Below are 19,595 nucleotides of genomic sequence, written 5' to 3' on the forward strand. Positions count from 1 at the left end.
TGTCTGTCTGTCTGTCTGTCTGTCTCTCTGTCTCTGTCTCTGTCTGTCTCTCTGTCTCTGTCTCTCTCTCTCTCAGTCTCTCTCTCTCTGTCTCTCTCTCTCTCTCTCTCTCTCTCTCTCTCTCTCTCTCTCTCTCTCTCTCTCTCTCTCTCTCTTTTGAGAAATCAAGTCAAAATTGTATTGAGACCGCTAGCTAGCTGCTTATTCAAGAAAAACAGTGTACTGCCAGAGAAGTTGATACTTTCTAATCAAAGAGTTTTGTTGTTTTTGTTCCTGTTCTTGGTCTTTAGCACAAAAATTGTGTTCCACTTTCAAACTGGTTCAATCAGCATATAAATAACGGCAAAGTTTTACCAAGCATGTTTAGACTGCTTCATCATTCATGTATGTGTTTTTGTTTACACACAGGTACACATGGGCAGGGCCGTTCAACACAAAGCTGTATGATGATCAGCTACAGGAACTTAGCAAGCAGACCAAGGACAACCTTGTGCGACTGGCTGGTAACATGATGAACAAGGAGCCATGCGATCAGTATGGAATCAAACACTACCATGCTGAGGGAAGACCTAAGACTGCCAGTAAGTGGAGAGAAAAGAGATGTTCTGTAGTTTTCTTATAAATGTATATATATGTACTTGTTTTTTCGTTTTTTCAAAGGGAAACCCCCCTTTTTAAGACAACATCCAGCCTCTCCTCCTCCCCCCCCCCCCCCCCCCCCTGGCCACTTCTGGATTTGGCAGTCTCCCCTATGTAAGATCCTGTTTTTATCAAACTTTCCTTTGAGGACATTCGTAAATTTACCTTCATTCCAAGATTCTCTTCAAAGATCTGATTTTGTCAGATGTTTTTGTTGGTCGTAAAAGAGTGGTTCCACTAGTGCATAGACCAAATAGCCTGGACCGCCAACTCGTCACGTGACCCTTCGAGGTTACGACTCTTGACTTTCAGGGGCTCGTCGCGTTTGAAAGGCCAGCGATTCGAAGACAGTGAAAAAAAAGCACGCTCCAGTTATTTGTGACAATGGGAGGTGACAATGAACTGGATTTTCCAAAACTCCAAACTAAACTTGACAAAACTCATCAAAAAACATGTTCCATATGCACTTTAGCTGAGTTTATTTTAGCATTTTCAGAACTTACCTCGGCAACTTCGTCCATGTTTACAATCGACACCGGATATCACGTCCCCCTGATTTCTGAAAGGCTTGTAAGCGTAGGTTCCTAAATGCGAGAGGTCGCTACCTCGTAATAGAGAGAAAGAGCGGAGAGAGAGCTAGTTGGCGATCCAGGATAAATGGTCTATGACTAGTGTCACTGTTATTCTAGGTGTAGTGATATCTCACCAACATTAACATTTCCTTCCGTTCCTCATGTGTTCATTTGCTCTCTGTAATGTAGGGTTTATAACTTCAACACAACTGTAACTTCTGTTCTGTATGATTATTAATTTCTCTCTATATGAAGATTTTATGCATTGCATGCCTGGGTTCCAGGTTTGTATACCAGGTGGTAACCATCGGATTCTGTGTAGTTTAAGTCATGTATCTTTTTTTTATTTATTGCTTAATTTTTTAGGTAGTTTTACTTCACACCTTGTGTCAAATTAATTTCAATGTGAATTTTTCATATGAATTGTTTTTTAAATATTAAAGAAAGAAAGAAAGTTACTCATTTTGTGGGCTATTAGTGTCACTTAACAGTTTTCTTAACAAACACATAACAATGGTTTTGGTGAGAGAGACAAAAACACATGTCAGTTGGTTGTCCTACAACTATTTTCATACAGGAAACTAAAAGGTTTAGTTCCAAGTCTGAAATTGAAGCATACGTATGTACATGTACCTTCTCTGAAAAAAGTGAAATTCCCAGGAAAACAGAGAACAGCAGAAAGAATAAGGCAAGCAGGCATACCATCAAGCACACGGCAGTAAGCGTTAGTGACAAATTGTGCAGTTACAAAAACTAAACAAGAGGCGAAGCCTTCAAGGCTCACGTAAGAAATCGACAAAGAGTAACACAAACTCAATCACTCCGTCACACACACACACACACACACACACACACACACACACACACACACACACACACACACACACACACACACACACACACACAGAAAGAGCATAGGTGAAACTGTGCAAGAAAGCGAGACACTAGATCTAGATCTGTCTGTCTGCATGTAGCCTACTTACAGGGACACGACTGCCAACTAGTCTCGGCCCGCTCAAAAAAACAATGACCGAGACTTTCAGTAATTCCTTCGCGTGACGTCAAACCCTCTTACGTCATAATGTGACGTCAATGTAATGTGACGTCTTCAAATGTTAGAGTTTCTACCACATACATACATACGCACAGACAGACAAAAGTTAGCATCGCATAGGCTACACTTACGTGAGCCAAAAATGGCATAAAAAAAAAATCAGATTTCGTGACCAAGCTGGTTACAAAAACATTTGTTTTGTTTCCTTTTATGCTTTTTTTGTACAAATTGTTTTAATTCTGTTTTACATGTTCATGAAATTTACATAATCATAAAGTGAAAACAACAACAAGCCTACGGCTTATGGTGGTGTCTTCAAAACAAACATACAATCTTTTAAAGAAATTCTGCCATGGGCTGCGGGATTGTGCTTTTTTATGAAACAACTGGGATTATTATGGACATGATGGGATATAAAGTTAATTAACAGATGTCTAATATATTGGACAGTTTTTGTGTCAATCAAGTCAGCCAACCTAATACCTTGTTAGAGACAGTATGGTGTCTCTATTGGTTGTTTTTTTTCTCCCCAGATCTATTTCATGTGGTTTTCTCTGTGTTAAAATTAACCCTTTTTTTTTTTTGCATTGGTTTCTGACTTTAACAATAATAATTTCAAAACGTTCTTCTATAGCGCTATTCATTGCCAGACAGGACTGTCTTGTACATGTTACTGTCTTGTACATGTTACTTGTAAATTGACAATTTCTTGATTATCATTTTAATATCAGACACACTCTTGTTATCTTCTGCTGTAGAGCACAGGCATGGGAATTGTCCGCCGAAAGGCAAATTTCTGCCGATTTTTTTTTGTTCCGCCGAAAAAGCAAAAGTGTCCGCCGAAAACATAAATGGGGGAGGCAAAAATGGTTCTGAAAACTGAATTTAATGGCAAACTTTGAGCTCAGATGACACCAAATTGCACAATTTGGGTTCTTTGGAGAACAATTTTTCCAGGGGAGCATGCCCCCGGACCCCCCTAGCAGGGCTAGGCGCATCGCGCCGTCGACTTTGATATTACTTACACATTTTCAGCCTTTTTTACTTTTTCCAATGCCCATGCCTGAGAGCAACATTCTTTATAAATATCGGCCAAAGTTTGGAAGGAAGAAAATGTTATTGGAAGTTTATGGGCCACAAGGTTTCATGAAGTGCCTTGGCACTCTAAATCCATTTGAAATCTTGGGAAAGTCAGAAGGATTTTGATTGCATTACAATTGAGTAGAACCAACAAGCTAGATCATGCCAGTCATTTACTGTTTTAGTTTGTGTTTTCATGACTGTTAACTGCATGCATGCTTTTGTCTCTGACTGTGAGACTAGCTCATGTAACCTGAAAGTGTTTGTGGTAAACTCTGTGCATTGTGGGTTGTGTTTTTTTCTGTGCTACTCTAACATCAGAGCCGGGTGACCATCTCCATCGTCCGTCCAGTCGCGGCAGTTGGAGCAACATGTCGGTGATGTTTGCGAGTGCGAGCGCTTTGGACGCATCGTCACATCCCGCTGATGACGCTTCATCTGTTATGTCTACGTCTTCAGGTAGCTTGGTGATGAGAAGATTGTGTTTTTTGTGTGTATTTTGTGTGAAACTAGGCATGTACATGTTCTTTAGGGTTTTAGTTGGTAGCTTCGGTGTACAGTGGTGGTGGGTCTGTATAGATCTCTTTCTTTGTCTGAATGTGGGTTATGTGTATGGCTGTTTATGTGCTTGTAGCTTTCTGCCTTTTATGTGAATGAGAGAGAGAGAGAGAATGAAAGTGTCTGTCTGTGTGTTTGTGTGTGTGTGTGGTGTGTGTGTGTATAAACTTTGTTTGTTCGTAGCTCATTACAGTAGTTATTTTGGAGTCAGTATTGTGTTTCTTGGTAGAAATAAATGTGCATGGAGATCTGTCATTTTAAAACTCGTAATAACAAAATGATATTTACTTCGCCTAAGTTGCATTCACTATCTGTAAATTTGATTATCTTTTCAAGGAGCCATGAATTTTTGTTACCTGTGCTCTACCATGGAGGAACATCAACGCAATCACATGAAATTGAGAGTCCCTGTAAGTATTGCATGTTTATTAGTATTTATTGTATAAGTATGAATGTATGTGTGTGCATGTGACAGACAGAGTTCATTCATGTGCGACCGTGTGGGCTTGTGAATCTGTCTGCCTGCTTTCCAGCATGCCAGTCTGACTAATTTTTTCCTGTCAACTGCAACCATCAACTACCTTGTTCTCATACTCATTAAACATCTTTGTCAATTAGAAGATCCACACTCACAGCTTTTTCTCTTCTCCATGCAGAAACCCTTGAACAAGGATGGCTCTCTTCGCTTGAAGAGGCAGAAGATCCACTACATAGCACCTCAGCCGCGCGTCAAGATGCCAGTAGAAGAACCCATAGTGCTCCAGGAAGCTTTGTACAAAGTCACTGTATGGACAGGAGATGTACCACAGGCCAGCACTGACGCAAATGTAAGTTTTGTGTTGTTTTATATGTGTAACAGAATGTGTTGAGGCATGTGGTATTTGCCTGAAGACGAACTTGCAAGCATAAGAAAGAATTGCGCATCTCATTGAAGTTTGAGTGTCTTTTGGCTTCCACATCCCATCCTAAAGATGGATTTCTACACAGTACACACACACACACACACACACACACACACACACACACACACACATACATGGACACATACTTGGACACATACACAAATGCACACACACACACATACACACACACACAACCCCCTCACATACACACACACACACACACACACACACACACACACACACACACCTGCACAATCCACCACATGACAACAGTTATATTGTTGCTGTAGCGTTGTTCCCTTGAAACTAGTGAACATGTTAAGGCTGTTTGTAGTGTATCAGTGTACATGTACATGAACTCACAACTAAAGTTGTATACTTTCTATTTAACATGACGCTGTGTTACGGCAGTTTTAATGGTAGTCACTGTGTGTTCTGTGTTCAGGTGTACATCACCATAGTGGGGGACAGAGGTATGCTGCCAAAGACAAGACTCTTCCGTCGACAAGGAACCACCAAATTCTGTTTCGTGCGTGGCGCCAAGGAAGCGTTTCGCGTCAAGGGACCCAAGCTGGGAAACATACGCATGATCACTGTTGAGGTATTTCTTTTATTGCTGGTTACTTGGTTGGTTAATTGTAGGTCTGTGGGCGCTTTGCTTAAAGTTCTGTGTGTTTGGTGCGGGTGGCTGTGTGTGTGTATATACATACAAGAGAATGTATGGGGGGGGGGGGGGGACTGTGTGTGTGTACACAAGAGAATGTATATGTGTGTGTGTGTGTGTGCATGCAAGTACATAGCATCGTGATGTTCTAAAAGGGATGCTTTCACAGAAAGAGGTTGATTTACTGCAACCAGCTACGACTCTCTAAATTACTGCAAGGTCACAGCGGAGAAGGGGGGGTGGGAGGGGTGTCTTACATTTTCTGAGGCGCCACATCATAAGAGATGAATTCCAAAGAAGTAACTCTGTCGGGTTTGTATGGATTGTGAAAGAGTGAATGCCCTTGCTTGAAGGGAGACAAACATCCACACCTGTTTTCTGTCCACATGTAAGAAGCACAGAGGGTACATTTTATCCACTGCACCATATAATTGTTCTTCTGTTTTTCTCAGCACGATGGCTTGGAGAGGAAGCACGGGTGGTACATTTGACCCCCTGCAAAATATGTTGTTGTTATTCTTGTGTTTTTCTCAGCACGATGGCTTAGAGAGGAAGCACAGAGGGTACATTTAATTCATTGCCCCTGTTGATTTGAATTGTTCTGTTTTTCTCAGCACGACGGCCTGGAGAAGAAGCATGGGTGGTACATTTAATCCCCTGCAAAATATGTTATTGTTATTCTTGTGTTTTTCTCAGCACGACGGCCTGGAGAAGAAGCACGGCTGGTACCTGAACAAAGTGGAGATCCAGTGCATGCTGACCAACAAGGTGTGGGTGTTCACCTGCAAGAACTGGCTGTCCATGCACCACGGCGACTTCAGGATCAAGCGCGACCTGGAGGCCAGGGAGAAGGAGCGTACTGTTAGAGGTAAAGGAGTATTTTGTGCACGCTGTTAGAGGTAAGGGAGTATTTTGTGCACGCTTTTAGAGGTAAGGGAGTATTTTGTGCACGCTGTTAGAGGTAAGGGAGTATTTTGTGCACGCTGTTAGAGGTAAGGGAGTATTTTGTGCACGCAGTTAGAGGTAAGGGAGTATTTTGTGCACACTGTTAGAGGTAAGGGAGTATTTTGTGCACGCTGTTAGAGGTAAGGGAGTTAAAAGGTACAGAAAAGCGTGCTATGCAGCACAGCGCAACCACTACCGCGCTAAACAGGCTCGTTAATTTTAATGCCTTTTGCACGAGCGGCGGACTACGGTCATTGTGAAAAAATGCAGTGCGTTCACTGAGTTTCATTCTGTGAGTTCCACAGCTTGACTAAATGTAGTAATTTCGCCTTACGCGACTTGTTTCTTTTTTTTTTCTTCATTTATTTGTTGGTCTGGCTGCATGTGTGTCTTGTCTTGATTTTTTCTGTCTTGTCTTGTCTTGTCTTGCATTGTCTGTCTTGTCATGCTTTGTCTGTCTTCAGTTCATTGTTCAATGAGTTTTGGGAGGTTCACAACTAAAGTAATTTGACCGTCGCGATATAACCCTTCGTGGTTGAAAACGACGTTAAACACCAAATAAAGAAAGAAAGTAATTTGAGGCATTTTCTTTCTCTCTTTCTTTCTTTCTCTCTTTCTCTCTTTCTTTTTTCCTTACTTTCTTTATCTTTCTTTTATTTTAGTTGCAGGTAATGCTGGAACATGCAACTCATTTCCATTTTCATGTCCATTACTTTATTTATGCATCATATGTTTGTGTGTATACTCTGGATGAGTCAAAACACGAGTAAATTTGTGTATTTCTCAACTCAGTCAAAATACATTGGTGGTTTTTTTTCAAACTGACAGAGTATGAAGTGACAGTGGAGACAAGAAAGAAACATCTGGCTGGAACCGACGCCAATGTGTACATCACGCTGCACGGCACAGAAGGCAACTCTCTCAAACATCACCTCAACGCACAAAACAGAGGCGAATGCTTCCAAAAAGGCCAGACAAACAAGTTCAAGATCCGCGTGCCCAACATTGGTGACATCCGTTCCATGAGGTAAATTTTTTATTTTTTTATTTTTTTTATGAGGTAGAATGATTAATTTTGTGTCGTTGTGGATAGATTAGAAATACATTAGCGAGTACAGTGGAGCCCTCCTTTGAAGACCAAAAAATCAGGTCTTAGGCTTAAAACGGATGTACATGTACCAGTGTTATGAACGAAAATTATGATCCCCCCCCCCCCCCCCCCCCCGCGGGTTAGGGGGAGTCCCATATTGGTTGGGACGAAAAAGAATTTACCCGATGCTCCCCAGCATGTCGTAAGAGGCGACTAACGGATTCTGTTTCTCCTTTTACCCTTGTTAAGTGTTTCTTGTATAGAATATAGTCAATTTTTGTAAAGATTTTAGTCAAGCAGTATGCAAGAAATGTTAAGTCCTTTGTACTGGAAACTTGCATTCTCCCAGTAAGGTCATATATTGTACTACGTTGCAAGCCCCTGGAGAAAATGTTTGATTAGTGCTTTTGTGAACAAGAAACATTTGACAAGTGGCTCTATCCCATCTCCCCCCCTTTCTCCGTCGCGATATAACCTTCGTGGTTGAAAACGACGTTAAACACCAAATAAAGAAAGAAAGAACGAAAATTATGAATAGCAAAAGGGGAGGGGGGGGGGGGGGGGGGGGGGGTGTTCCTCTGTGGGGGTCTTGGAAGGCGGGTTCCACTGTAACTGTGACTGTTGATGTGTCTGTTTGTCCGCTAAATTGCTCCTTTCTTATCTGTCTTGGCTTTGTTGGCTTTTTTTTAAATCTTTTGATTTGCTTTCTTTTTTGTTTGCCTGAAATTGTTAAGATATTATAACAAATGCTTTTTTTTTTTTTACATTTAGTCAAGTTTTTATTTTATTTTATTTTCAGGATTGAACATGACGGGCAAGGCGTGGCCTCTGGCTGGTTCCTGAATAAGGTATAAAATGTATAAATATTACTTTGTACATAATATTTCATGTACAGTATTATTATCTGCCATGGTGACCATCTTTCGATAGTGACCACCTGCCCCATTACAAGCAGATGGAAGGATCCCCCGCAAGTTGTGTTTTTCTTTTATATATATGTCACATTTCCATAGCGACAACCTTTCTAAAAACAACCACTTTTGGTAGGTCCCTGGGGTGGTAATTATAGACATGTTTGGCTGTTCTAAATTCTATATTTCTTCTTCTTCTTCTTCCATATTGTGACCACGGTCATTTTGGCTGACCATTATGTCACATTATGTCACATTTCAGTCAGCCTCTTAGGTTTGTTGAATTAATAAATGTGTGCGCATACCTTTTAAGTTTGAACAGATTTGAATGTAGTCAAATGGATTGTGTGTATGTGTGTGTGTTTGTGTATGTGTGTGCAATGTACTATGTGTGCAATGTGTGTGTGTGTGTTTGTGCGTGTGTGTGTGTGTGTGTGTACATGTGCATGTATGCATGCATATGTTTATTTACCTTTAAATATTACTTTTTAAAGTTCAGAATTCACCTAAAGCGTGGTGTCAATATAAAGACAGTGTGCTTTCTTTTTGCTTTTGTTTTTTGTCAGTGTCTGCTCAATGACAGTTTATAGTCAGTTCTTTTTTGTCAGTGTCTACTCAATGACTGTTTATAGTCAGTTGGTTTTTGTCAGTGTCTGCTCCAATGACAGTTTATTTATAAAGTCAGGTTTTTTTTGTCAGTGTCTGCTCAATGACAGTTTATAGTCAGTTGTTTTATGTCAGTGTCTGCTCCAATGACAGTTTAAAGTCAGTTGTTTTTTGTCAGTGTCTGCTCAATGACAGTTTAAAGTCAGTTGTTTTTTGTTAGTGTCTGCTCAATGACAGTTTATAGTCAGTTGTTTTATGTCAGTGTCTGCTCAATGACAGTTTAAAATCAGTTGTTTTTTGTCAGTGTCTGTAAATGACAGTTTAAAGTCAGTTGTTTTTTGTCAGTGTCTGTAAATGACAGTTTAAAGTCAGTTGTTTTTTGTCAGTGTCTGCTCAATGACAGTTTAAAGTCAGTTGTTTTTCCTTCTTTTTCCAAGGTTGTTTTGCAAGACATACACAACCCTCATGTAGTATACTATTTCGTCTACAACGGCTGGCTGGCTAAAGACATCGGTGACGGACTTTTGTGGCGTGAACTGCGTGCAAAGAAACACTTGCCGAAAGAAGTTGTCACAGGTGAGAGAGTTCACTTAGGTGCATAAGTTGTGAATTTCAGGTGTTAATTTTGCCTAGGTTAAAGTGACCTTTCCTCCTATTAACATCAGTTGGTTCCTGACACGTGAAATGACATAGTGGATTGTTGTTTAACCCATGATTTAATTCTTTTCAAATGAGGTTCTAAATAAGATTCCTACTACTGTCTCTGTGTGTTTTAGGTACGGTAGGGATTAAGTAATTTTAATAGTGCCAAGTCCTTTATCTTATGGGCTTTCCAAGGGAACTATTTTGTCTGCGAGTCTGTCTTTCATTGTTGAATTGTTTCAGCTACACATATTTTAATTAAAGGGGAACAAAGTTTGGAAGTTGTACAGGCCAGTGTTGGAAACCGACTAGAGAAGTCGGTTATGCAAAATGTTTGTCAGAATGAAAAGCATAATTAGTGCATCTGTTAAAACAGCCTGTCCACAACACTTTCAGCATTACACAGAATCAGAATTGGTCTAATTACAAAGCTGTGTCATGAATTTCTGCAAGTTGTTTTAAACGTTGTTTTTTCTTGATTCTGTTCTTGTGGTAGGAAAAGGTACAGGTTTGAAACTTCTTTTTTCCTTACACTTTACAGTGATTGTTTAGTGTATGTTTGTGCCTGTAGATGTTCTCCATTGTCATTAAGAACAAAATATAAGAATATGCTGATTCGAGACAAAGTGGCTTTGCACTGGTTAAAGTTTCATCTTATAAAGACACAAAATCATTGTGGAAAATAAAATCTGCACTGATTTTGGTCAATTCATTCTCATGACATGTAACTAATATGAGTAAACTTTTAAATTTTAATCTGATAATGATTGTGGCGCTTGTGAAATTCGATTGATGAAAGTAGTTTGCCAATGCTAAATCTTCATGTGTGATCTGTATTAAATACTCATTGGACACTAGCTATCAGTAATGTGGCAGGACCAGCACTACATTTCTGTGCACGAACGCCCTCGCTCTATGCTTTCTTTGCTTGGGAAACGGTATTGTTATGTGCAAGCGCTTTCAAGATGGCGGACGATATGTCAGCCGATGAGGAATGCAATCAAGTTTGACTGGCAAAACAGCCATTGATCAATAGCGAAGAAATTTCTGATGACAACATCGTAAAGTATGATTGTTATCGGAAACATTTACAGTCAAAGTTTACTTCAAGATCTAGAGTTAAAATACTTTTTCATCATCCCTTAATTGGTGTAATTCATGCACTTTACCATCGTATTAAAGAAAGATTCGTCTTCTAAATGAAAGCCAAACACTACGGCCGCCATTTCTGTTAGTTTTCCTGTGCACTAGCTCCTAGAGGCGCCACAGCAGCATTAAAAGCGTCCACGGTAGGCCCCCCGTTTCGCATGCACGGCAGTGAAACATCCTGAAAAGTTTCTGGGACACTTTCACTGCAAAACAGCAGGCAGCTTGGGTTGGTCTTTGGTCCCTCTGCCTGTCCTTCTATCAGTGAGTCTGTCTGTCTGTCTGTCTGTCTGTCAGTATGTATGCCCTTTTGTCTCTCTTTGATCATGTCTGTTTGTATCTGTGTCATTCTGTCTCTGTTTTTTCACACGCTGGTGTTTAGTCGCCACATCATTTGTGCAATGACTACACTGTTAATGTAGAAAGGATGGGACAGCCGATTCATTTGTTGAGCGCATTTTTTTGTCTTAAGAGAATTACAGTTTGGGTTATTCAATTGTGTATTTTAAGTCACTGAAGAGATTGTCGGTTCTTCTTAGCTGGACTTCGTGCTAAACCAACAACAATTGCAATGCCAAAGCGCAAGAAAGGTTTGATCACAGTTCTGTGTTGCATCAAAATGCATGCATGGCCATGCCCTCTAGATTGTCTAGATTGTGTTATGTACACAGATACTGTCATTTTTGCTACGTGTCCACTCTCCAATGTTTTTAAAAGTGCACTCAAATTACCTTTGGGGGCAAAGCCAGTCATTGTCAAACAGGTGTGAGTTTGGGCTAATTTGATAGCTGTAAAAAAAAGTCTGCTTTGCTGAACACATAAGATTTTTGACCGCCACCGGATCACGCTTTGGACAACACAGTCCGGATGATGTACAACCCATACTTTTAAAAGAAGGGTTTAACGTAAAAAGTATGGGTCGTACACGACCCACGCCATCCGAATAGGGATAAACTCGTTACCGCCTCTTTGCAGAGTATGGGTCGCACAGAAAGCATGGTGAAGGTTATGAGCATGCCAGGAGACAATGGCAGTCAGATTCTATCACAAATAGCTGTCTACAATCCACGGGTGTCTATAACCAGCAGCCGTAGAATGTTTGAGCTTTAATTAGCTCCGTGCTCAAGACCGACTGGCAGACAACTCTGCAGAGGGGCTGCTGTGAAAGGGAATATTTTGTCACATTGCATGACAGTGATCAGCCATAGACTGCATGATCCTTTCGGAAAAGATAAACAAAAATTGTGCATGCATACTCTTGAAGGTTAATTGGAGATGGAACCTAGCTGACAGAAAAGTGAATGTATGGCATGCATCATCATGAAATGTCAATTTGCCTACTAGCTTGTAGTTTAGAATTTTTAGGGTGGTTTTGCATCTTGTTTTTCGGTATGCATGGCTCTTAAGGTTGATCAGGCTGATGTTTTGTGTACATGTGCATACTTGCGATGATAGTTGCAGTCACTGCTTTTGGTATATTTGGTGTCGTGAATTCTTCAGTTTGTGAAGTTGCATGGTTTCTGTTTGGAAAAAAGAGTGGATGGAATTTACATTTATTTGTTCATTTCCTGTATGGATTTTGTAAGTATATTATAAAGCTTGTTAGAAGTAAGTCATCACCTAGTTACAATGTGCTCCACAGAGCATGAAGGTGACTACAGTGTTTCACTTGAATGGATGTTGGAAAGATTTCTATATTTGAAATAAAATAAACGCCAAAGGGCAATTTTGGATTGTTTCTATTGTAAAAGAAAATGTCATGTGACAACTTTGCAAGCGCATTTTACCAACTGAGTTTACTGCTCAAGTAAATGTTTCAAGTAATAATCTGCTGCAATTCAGGTAACAAGATGATTATGCGTTGTAATGTTGCTATTACCACAGTAAAACATAAGTACAGTACTGAAATGAATGTGTAACCTTTGGGGATTTCAGTTTGTTGCTAGGATTGTGTTTTAATCTAGATAATAGCTGGTGCCATGTATTTATACATGTTAGGGTTAATAAAAACAAGAGATTGACTTCTTTGAGTTGCTGGAGTTTTGAAATGCGTAGATAAAAGTAGATAACACAAATACAAAAAGTGAGATTAAAGAAGAAAAATAAATAAATAAATAAATAAATAAAGACATAGCAAAATAAATCAAAACTGCCCAGCTGTCAAAATTGTAAGTTCAATTCAGCAAACTTTATATACCTCAAACCAAAATGGCTAACTGATAGATTGAATCAGCAATGAAAACTTTTCTTGGTGAGTGATCATGCTGCTAATCTTGTTATATTTATCTTCTGCACTGCAATTCGTTCCAGGAAAACCTGTTCAGTATGAGGTGATTGCGAAGACGGGCGACGTTCGCTACGCAGGGACAGATGCAAACGTCTACATTACCTTCATCGGGACCAAGGGCAAGTCAGACAAACTGTTCCTGGACGACTCGAAAAACAACTTTGAGCGTGGGATGACAGAGAACTTCAAGGTTTGTTAAATTGTTTGATTCCGGAGAGCTCGCCTGTGTGTCTGTCTATCGGTACATTCGTCAGCCTGTTACTCTGCCTGTTACTCTGCCTGTCAGCGGGTTTGTTTGTCTGTCTGTTGGTCTATCCCTTTCATTGTTTATTGTCTGTCTGTCAGTGGGTGTGTCTTTCTGTCTGTCAGTGAGTTTGACTGTCTGTCTCTCAGTCTGTCTGTCCCTTAATATACATAGCTCACATTAATCTCTGTATTTTTACTTGGTTGTTGTGAGTATGTGTAACACATTAAAAAGTAAGTGTGTTTATAATCATTGCTTTTAGGGATTCAATCCGTTTAAAGGAGCTGGGAAAGTTTTAACATTGATTCAACGCTTCTTCTTGAGCATCAGTGGATTCCAGGGGGGGCCATGTGGTCGATACTATCAAGAGGTGATCGTGTAGGTTAGTTTCAAATGTATGCAGTACTGTAGAGAATATACATGCACAGTTAATGTTTTGTGATATGATTAATTCATTGTATTGTTGCAAATTTATTTTCAGCTGTCAGCAATGAATGTTGGGTCGCTGAAGAGCATCATCCTTGGACATGACAATTCTGGACCAGGTGCCGGATGGTTCTGTGAATATGTAAGTTCACGTTTTTGTGCACACAAACCACCTGTCTATCTGTGTTTAACACGCACACACATGCACACATGCATGCACACATGCACACACACACACACATGTGTGCACACAACAACACACACGCACACACGTACACACACACACACACACACACACACACACACACACACACACACACACACACACACACACACACACACAACCGAAGACTAACCACACATATGTGTGTACATGCAGTTTTACTTAAATTGTTTGTGCATGAATAAAAGAAGGTTTGAGCATGGACTACCAGTCTTCATGCTGTACCCACCAAGAACCTTCATTTGAAATATTTTTCTTTCTCAAAAGAACTAAGTTTTTCATTTCTATTTGCAGATTAAAGTACGCAAACACCTGACTCGACAAGAGATAGCAAAAATGCTAACCGAACAGAAGAAGGCTTGGAAATCCACAAAGCAGCAACGACGCAAACGACTAGCTGACAAACTCGACCACAGAGAAAAAGAAAACGTTTCTGATGATGATGACGAAGAGGAAAGTGATGACTCTGACGATGATACCAGAAAGAGGAGCGACAAAGGAAAGAAAGACAAACGATTCGCGGATGTGTTTGATCGAGACGGAAAAGTGTTAAAAGTACCAGTGTACGAAGAATATAGCATCCCTTGCAAAAAATGGTTTGCTTCAGATGAAGCTGATGGACTGATGGAGAGAGAGCTTGAAGTGAAAGAGCACACCCTGTATTTCCAAGAGAGATAAGACGCAAACAAACAAACAAAAAAGAGCAAAAATGTGTTCCTGAGTGCTCTTTTGCCCTTTTTTTTCTAACAAGAGAATAATCTTTTCAGTCATTTTAACTAACATTTTGGCTATATGTCACATTTTGACTTTGACTCATTTTAGTGAGTAGGTTTGTGTTTAGTATAGTTGGTTTTATATTTGTGATCTCAACATAAACCTTAAAACAGTATATAGCTATTCTGATGAACACGTGGGGGAATTCGGGGGCTGTGATTGGATGGGCTCTTCCGATTATCAAAGCATAATGCTACGGAAGTCGGCCATTTTTCTCAATATCCAAAAGCATATTGAGAAAAATGGCCGACGCATGATTCCGGTTTACCCATCTGTACCACGGCGATGTTTCTATCGACAACAGCATACACTGACAACTTAAAAAGCTGTTTCAACAACTGTGTTGTGAAGTCGAATGCACTTGGAGTCAGTTTTTCTTCCAAAGTCAGAAAGCGTGTAGCGGTGTGCATGTCTGCGCAATGCGCGTAGGAAGTTTGTCTGCTATCAAAACCTGAGATCAACGCATCGACGCAAAAACTGTCATTTTGTAAGTTTGGAACAACAAATCAAGGTCATAACAGCTATATAATCGCTATTGTGTTTTCAGCGTAGCAATAGGGTCCGATATTTAGACTCGAACAAGTATAATGCGACTCGTCTTCGACTCGTCGGCATTATACTTGTCTCGTCTAAATATCGGACCCTATTGCTACGCTGAAAACACAATAGCTGGTAATATTGTATGCGTTCAATTTTCCCAAAACTTCAGTCGTAATAATGAAATTTGCTGTACTGAGTGTGGAGTAATATTTAGGGGTGTTGGGTGTAGATCGTTTTTTGCTGATTATTTTTCTCTTGTAAAGTAGTTAAAATACTTAGGATGTAGTTTGATATACATATGCACATACCAGTGATTGTTTTTTTCTTTTAAAACAGCTACAATAAGTAGAGTGTACCATTAGTCTGATATTGATATGCATGCGGATATCTTTTTTTTTTTCCTCGTAAAGTAACTACTGTAAGTAGACTGTAGTCTAATGAATTAATGTGGATACCTCTGTCTCTGAAAGGCAGCCAACTGCTCACAAATACTTATATATATACTTGCATTGTTATCCGTTTCCATTACAGTGGAAACCCCTATTAAGACCCCCCCCCCCCCCCCACCCCCACCCCCCACCACCAACCCCCCTCCCCTGACTTACGACTTCTTCAGTTATTGAGACCCTGTTTTGTAAGATTTTCTGATCTTAAGATCTGTAAAATTACCCCCAAGAGTGTGCAGAGGGAGATGAGAGAGAAATCATACAAGCAAAATTAAACAAGCGAGTAAATTCAAGTAGCTGTTCTTGGCTACTTTGGTGACATTTATTCTATTAATATACCTAGAACTTTCATTATTCTTACCGATTGTTTCCATATGTACAAAGGAGGTCAAACATACAATATTGATTGTTTTCCTTGAAGATATTTGAGTAAAGCAATACAAAAATAAGGAAAGTTGAATGGAAAACAAGACACTTTTTTGGGCTGCACTGCCGCAACACAGGCAGTTGGCTCCTCATGGGCGCCCAAAAACATTTTTAATTTTGAGATGAACTACTGATATACTCCCTCCCTTTTCAGAACTTATGTTCTCGGATCTTCAGCAGTCTAAAAAGGGACTCAAGACTCAAAGATTTTACTGTCCTTTTAAAAACAAGAAAAATTGCCTCGCAGTGTCAGGCGGTTTAAAACACAAAGTACATCTCATTTATGAACAATACAAAATTGCACTAAAAACATCCAAGACTTTCTAAGCAATCACTCTGGAGGGTTCTGGTGGTACTGTTGCAAAGGATTCTACAATTATATGGAACTACGTTGTGTGCCTAACTGTCCTGTTTGCTGGTTCGCTGAACAAGGAATTCTATTAGAGTTGATTGTGAGATTTTCTGAATGTGGTGTGCTGGTTGTACGTTTTTATATGTCTTCTGGTCACATGTGCAGTAAGATCGGAAGCTGAAGTTGTACCCGATAGCTTTATACAGGTTTTTCAAGGTTGTGAATACTTTCCCAGTTGTTTCAAATCTGATGATGTAAAATGCTTGTTCTTGTTTGTTTTTCTCTTTTGTTTGTTGTTGTTTTTTGTTTGTTAAGGAACATAAGAATAGGTGTACCATATCTAAACAATATATAGATTGTATGGAAGTAATCAGCACATCTAGCTTGTCTGATTTTTGCATACGTGGAAGTTCTTCCATACGTGTTACTGCATCCTTCTCTTTCATGTAATCATCTTGTATTGTATGGTCATTTTCATAATTGCAAAAGAGCAAGGGAACTCAGTCCCCATTGTTAATGCTGTGCAGGAATTTCCATTTGTGATCATGGTTGTTTTATAAGACTCTCATGCTGTTCACAGCTTATTTGAACATCAGCAGATTCTCTGTCGGTATGTCCATCTGTTTTTTCCATCTGTCTCTCTGTGTCTCTCTGTGTCTCTCTCTCTCTCTCTCTCTCTCTCTCTCTCTCTCTCTCTCTCTCTCTCTCTCTCTCTCTCTCTCTCTCTCTCTCTCTCTCTCACACATACACACACACACATACACACACACACACACACACACACACACACACACACACATCTCCCCATCCCACCGCAAAGTGACTCAAAGTTAATGTTATTTTTCGTGTATGTACTTTACTTCTTGTCATTCTCTCTGTGCCTTTTCATTGTTCACTTGTTAGACATATAACTGTCACTTCGTTCAGACTACCAGCGATATGGCGCCTTTCCTCATTTGCCTTAATGAGAAGGAGATATTATCAGATTCACTCTATACTCATGTCTGCATGTTATTGGTGTGCTAAGATAAGAACGGTTGACTTTGTCAAGTGCTTTGTAACCCAGCCTGTGGCAGTATATTATTTCAGTCGGGGTATTTTAGAAAAGAAACAAGTCGCGTAAGGCAAAATTACTACATTTTAGTCAAGCTGTCGAACTCACGGAATGAAACTGAACGCACTGCAATTTTTCACCAAGACAGTACAGCTTCGTCAATCCCCGCGAGAAGGAAATCGCTCACCTTCCACGTGCAAAACGCAGTGAAATTAACACGTCAGAATAGCGCGGTAGCGTTTTGTGCTAAGCAGGAAAGCGCGCTTTTCTATATTCTTGTTAACTTTCGGAGCTTGTTTTGAATACAACCTATCATATCTATATGTTTTTGGAATCAGGAAATGATAAAGAATAAGATGAAATCATTTTTGGATCGATTTCTTACATTTTTATCGTAGGACTAATTAATCTATTTTCGTTAATTGTAATCACATTTTGAGAGTAAACATGACATATGTATATATTTTTAGATTCAGAATATGATGAGGAATACGATGCAATCAATTTTAAGTCTGTTTGCAAAAATTCGATTTTAATGACAACTTTAATGAGCAAACTCATTAATTAATTTTTAAGCCTCCAAGCTGAAATGCAATACCAAAGTCCGGGCTTCGTCAAAGATTACTTGACCAAAATTTCAACCAATTTGGTTGAAAAGTGAGAGCGTGACAGTGCCGCCTCAACTTTCGCGAAAAGCCGGATATGACGTCATCAAAGCTATTTATCAAAAAAATGGAAAAAAAACGTCTGCAGATACCATACTCAGGATCTCTCATGTCAAGTTTCATGAAGATCGGTCCAGTAGTTTTCTCTGAATCGCTCTACACACACACACACACACACACACACACACACACACACACACACACACACATACACCACGACCCTCGTCTTGATTCCCCCCTCTATGTTAAAACATTTAGTCAAAACTTGACTAAATGTAAAAAGGCACACTACATACGCTGTATCATTAAATGAGTCTGCTTTGAAGATTTCAGCTTCTTTTTTTTAAATGCACCGTCATGGGTTCTCTACATGGACATGCTCTAGCTTTCATACTCTTAAGGTTCCTGTCATGAATTTGATGTGTCAGTTTAGGGAGATGAAGCATTATTGATGTTTTGTTGTTGTTATTTTGCTAGCTTGTTGAGTTTGGAACTACATGTATGACTAGTTTTTTTGTTTTTGTTTTTTAAAGCGTCATATATTTGTTTATGCTGCTGAGTTGTTGCATTACAGATTGTTCATTTGCTTGCTTACTTGGTTGCCTGTTTACAGTAGTTTATGTTTTATTATGCGTATGAGTGTGTAGACACATGTGTGCATGGTGTGGGTGTTGTTTAGTTTGGCTTTAATTCAGTCAGGTTTATGAGGTAGGATTGCTGGTTCTGTCACAGGGAATAGGAAAATGTGTTGGAATGAACATTTTCTGTTTGATGAGTGAAAATACAAGATGTTGATGCTTCTTTTTGGTTTCAGTTACCTTTTGTTTTGAACTGAATCTTGTTACTGTTGTTTTTCCTGCTGATTTTGTCTTTTTTTCTGACACATAAAGGAGCTTATTACAGAGATCTGTATCTCTGCTTTTTATCATTTCATTATGTTAGATCTAAGTGCAATTTACATTTAACTGTGATAAGGCAGTAAAAAATGTGATAAAAGAATGTGACCATCTAGCAGACCTGGGAACCCATACGATTTCACCGTATTTTGTACGTAAAATTAATTAACGGTGCGACGGACGCGTGTGAAGCATGTTTGAAGCAAATGCTGTGTGGAGTACGCTCATTTTTCTGAAATCTTCTTCTTCTTCTTGTGGTTCGCTGTTAGATCGTCAGTCCGGACTGCAGGTTTTTTTCTGAAATTACACCAACATTGTTTGAGAGTACTCTAAGTGCAAAACAAGGGTTCCCAGGTCTGATCTAGGAATACTTTCTCGGTTTTTGTCATCTTAATTTTGCTCAAGTTGTTATGCCAGCTGTTCCCCACTTGGTGTGATGATAATGATGATGAT

The 19,595-nt window shown here is 39.6% G+C and overlaps 1 protein-coding gene across 1 annotated transcript in view; it reads left to right on the forward strand.

The window, feature by feature from the left end:
* LOC138953079 (lipoxygenase homology domain-containing protein 1-like) overlaps positions 1–15,853 on the forward strand; it is a 16,401-nt gene extending 548 nt beyond the window's left edge. Inside the window, exons 2-13 of the mRNA XM_070324854.1 lie at positions 409–581; positions 3,667–3,804; positions 4,240–4,313; positions 4,560–4,730; positions 5,251–5,406; positions 6,166–6,337; positions 7,243–7,441; positions 8,304–8,352; positions 9,459–9,597; positions 13,120–13,286; positions 13,822–13,908; positions 14,284–15,853. Of these exons, the coding sequence (XP_070180955.1) occupies positions 409–581; positions 3,667–3,804; positions 4,240–4,313; positions 4,560–4,730; positions 5,251–5,406; positions 6,166–6,337; positions 7,243–7,441; positions 8,304–8,352; positions 9,459–9,597; positions 13,120–13,286; positions 13,822–13,908; positions 14,284–14,667 (1,909 nt within the window). The 3' untranslated portion in view covers positions 14,668–15,853. The remainder of the gene's footprint in view (positions 1–408; positions 582–3,666; positions 3,805–4,239; positions 4,314–4,559; positions 4,731–5,250; positions 5,407–6,165; positions 6,338–7,242; positions 7,442–8,303; positions 8,353–9,458; positions 9,598–13,119; positions 13,287–13,821; positions 13,909–14,283) is intronic.
* Positions 15,854–19,595: the final 3,742 nt, after the last annotated feature.

The sequence above is a fragment of the Littorina saxatilis genome, linkage group LG17, assembly GCF_037325665.1.
Source record: "Littorina saxatilis isolate snail1 linkage group LG17, US_GU_Lsax_2.0, whole genome shotgun sequence".
NCBI lineage: Eukaryota > Metazoa > Mollusca > Gastropoda > Littorinimorpha > Littorinidae > Littorina > Littorina saxatilis.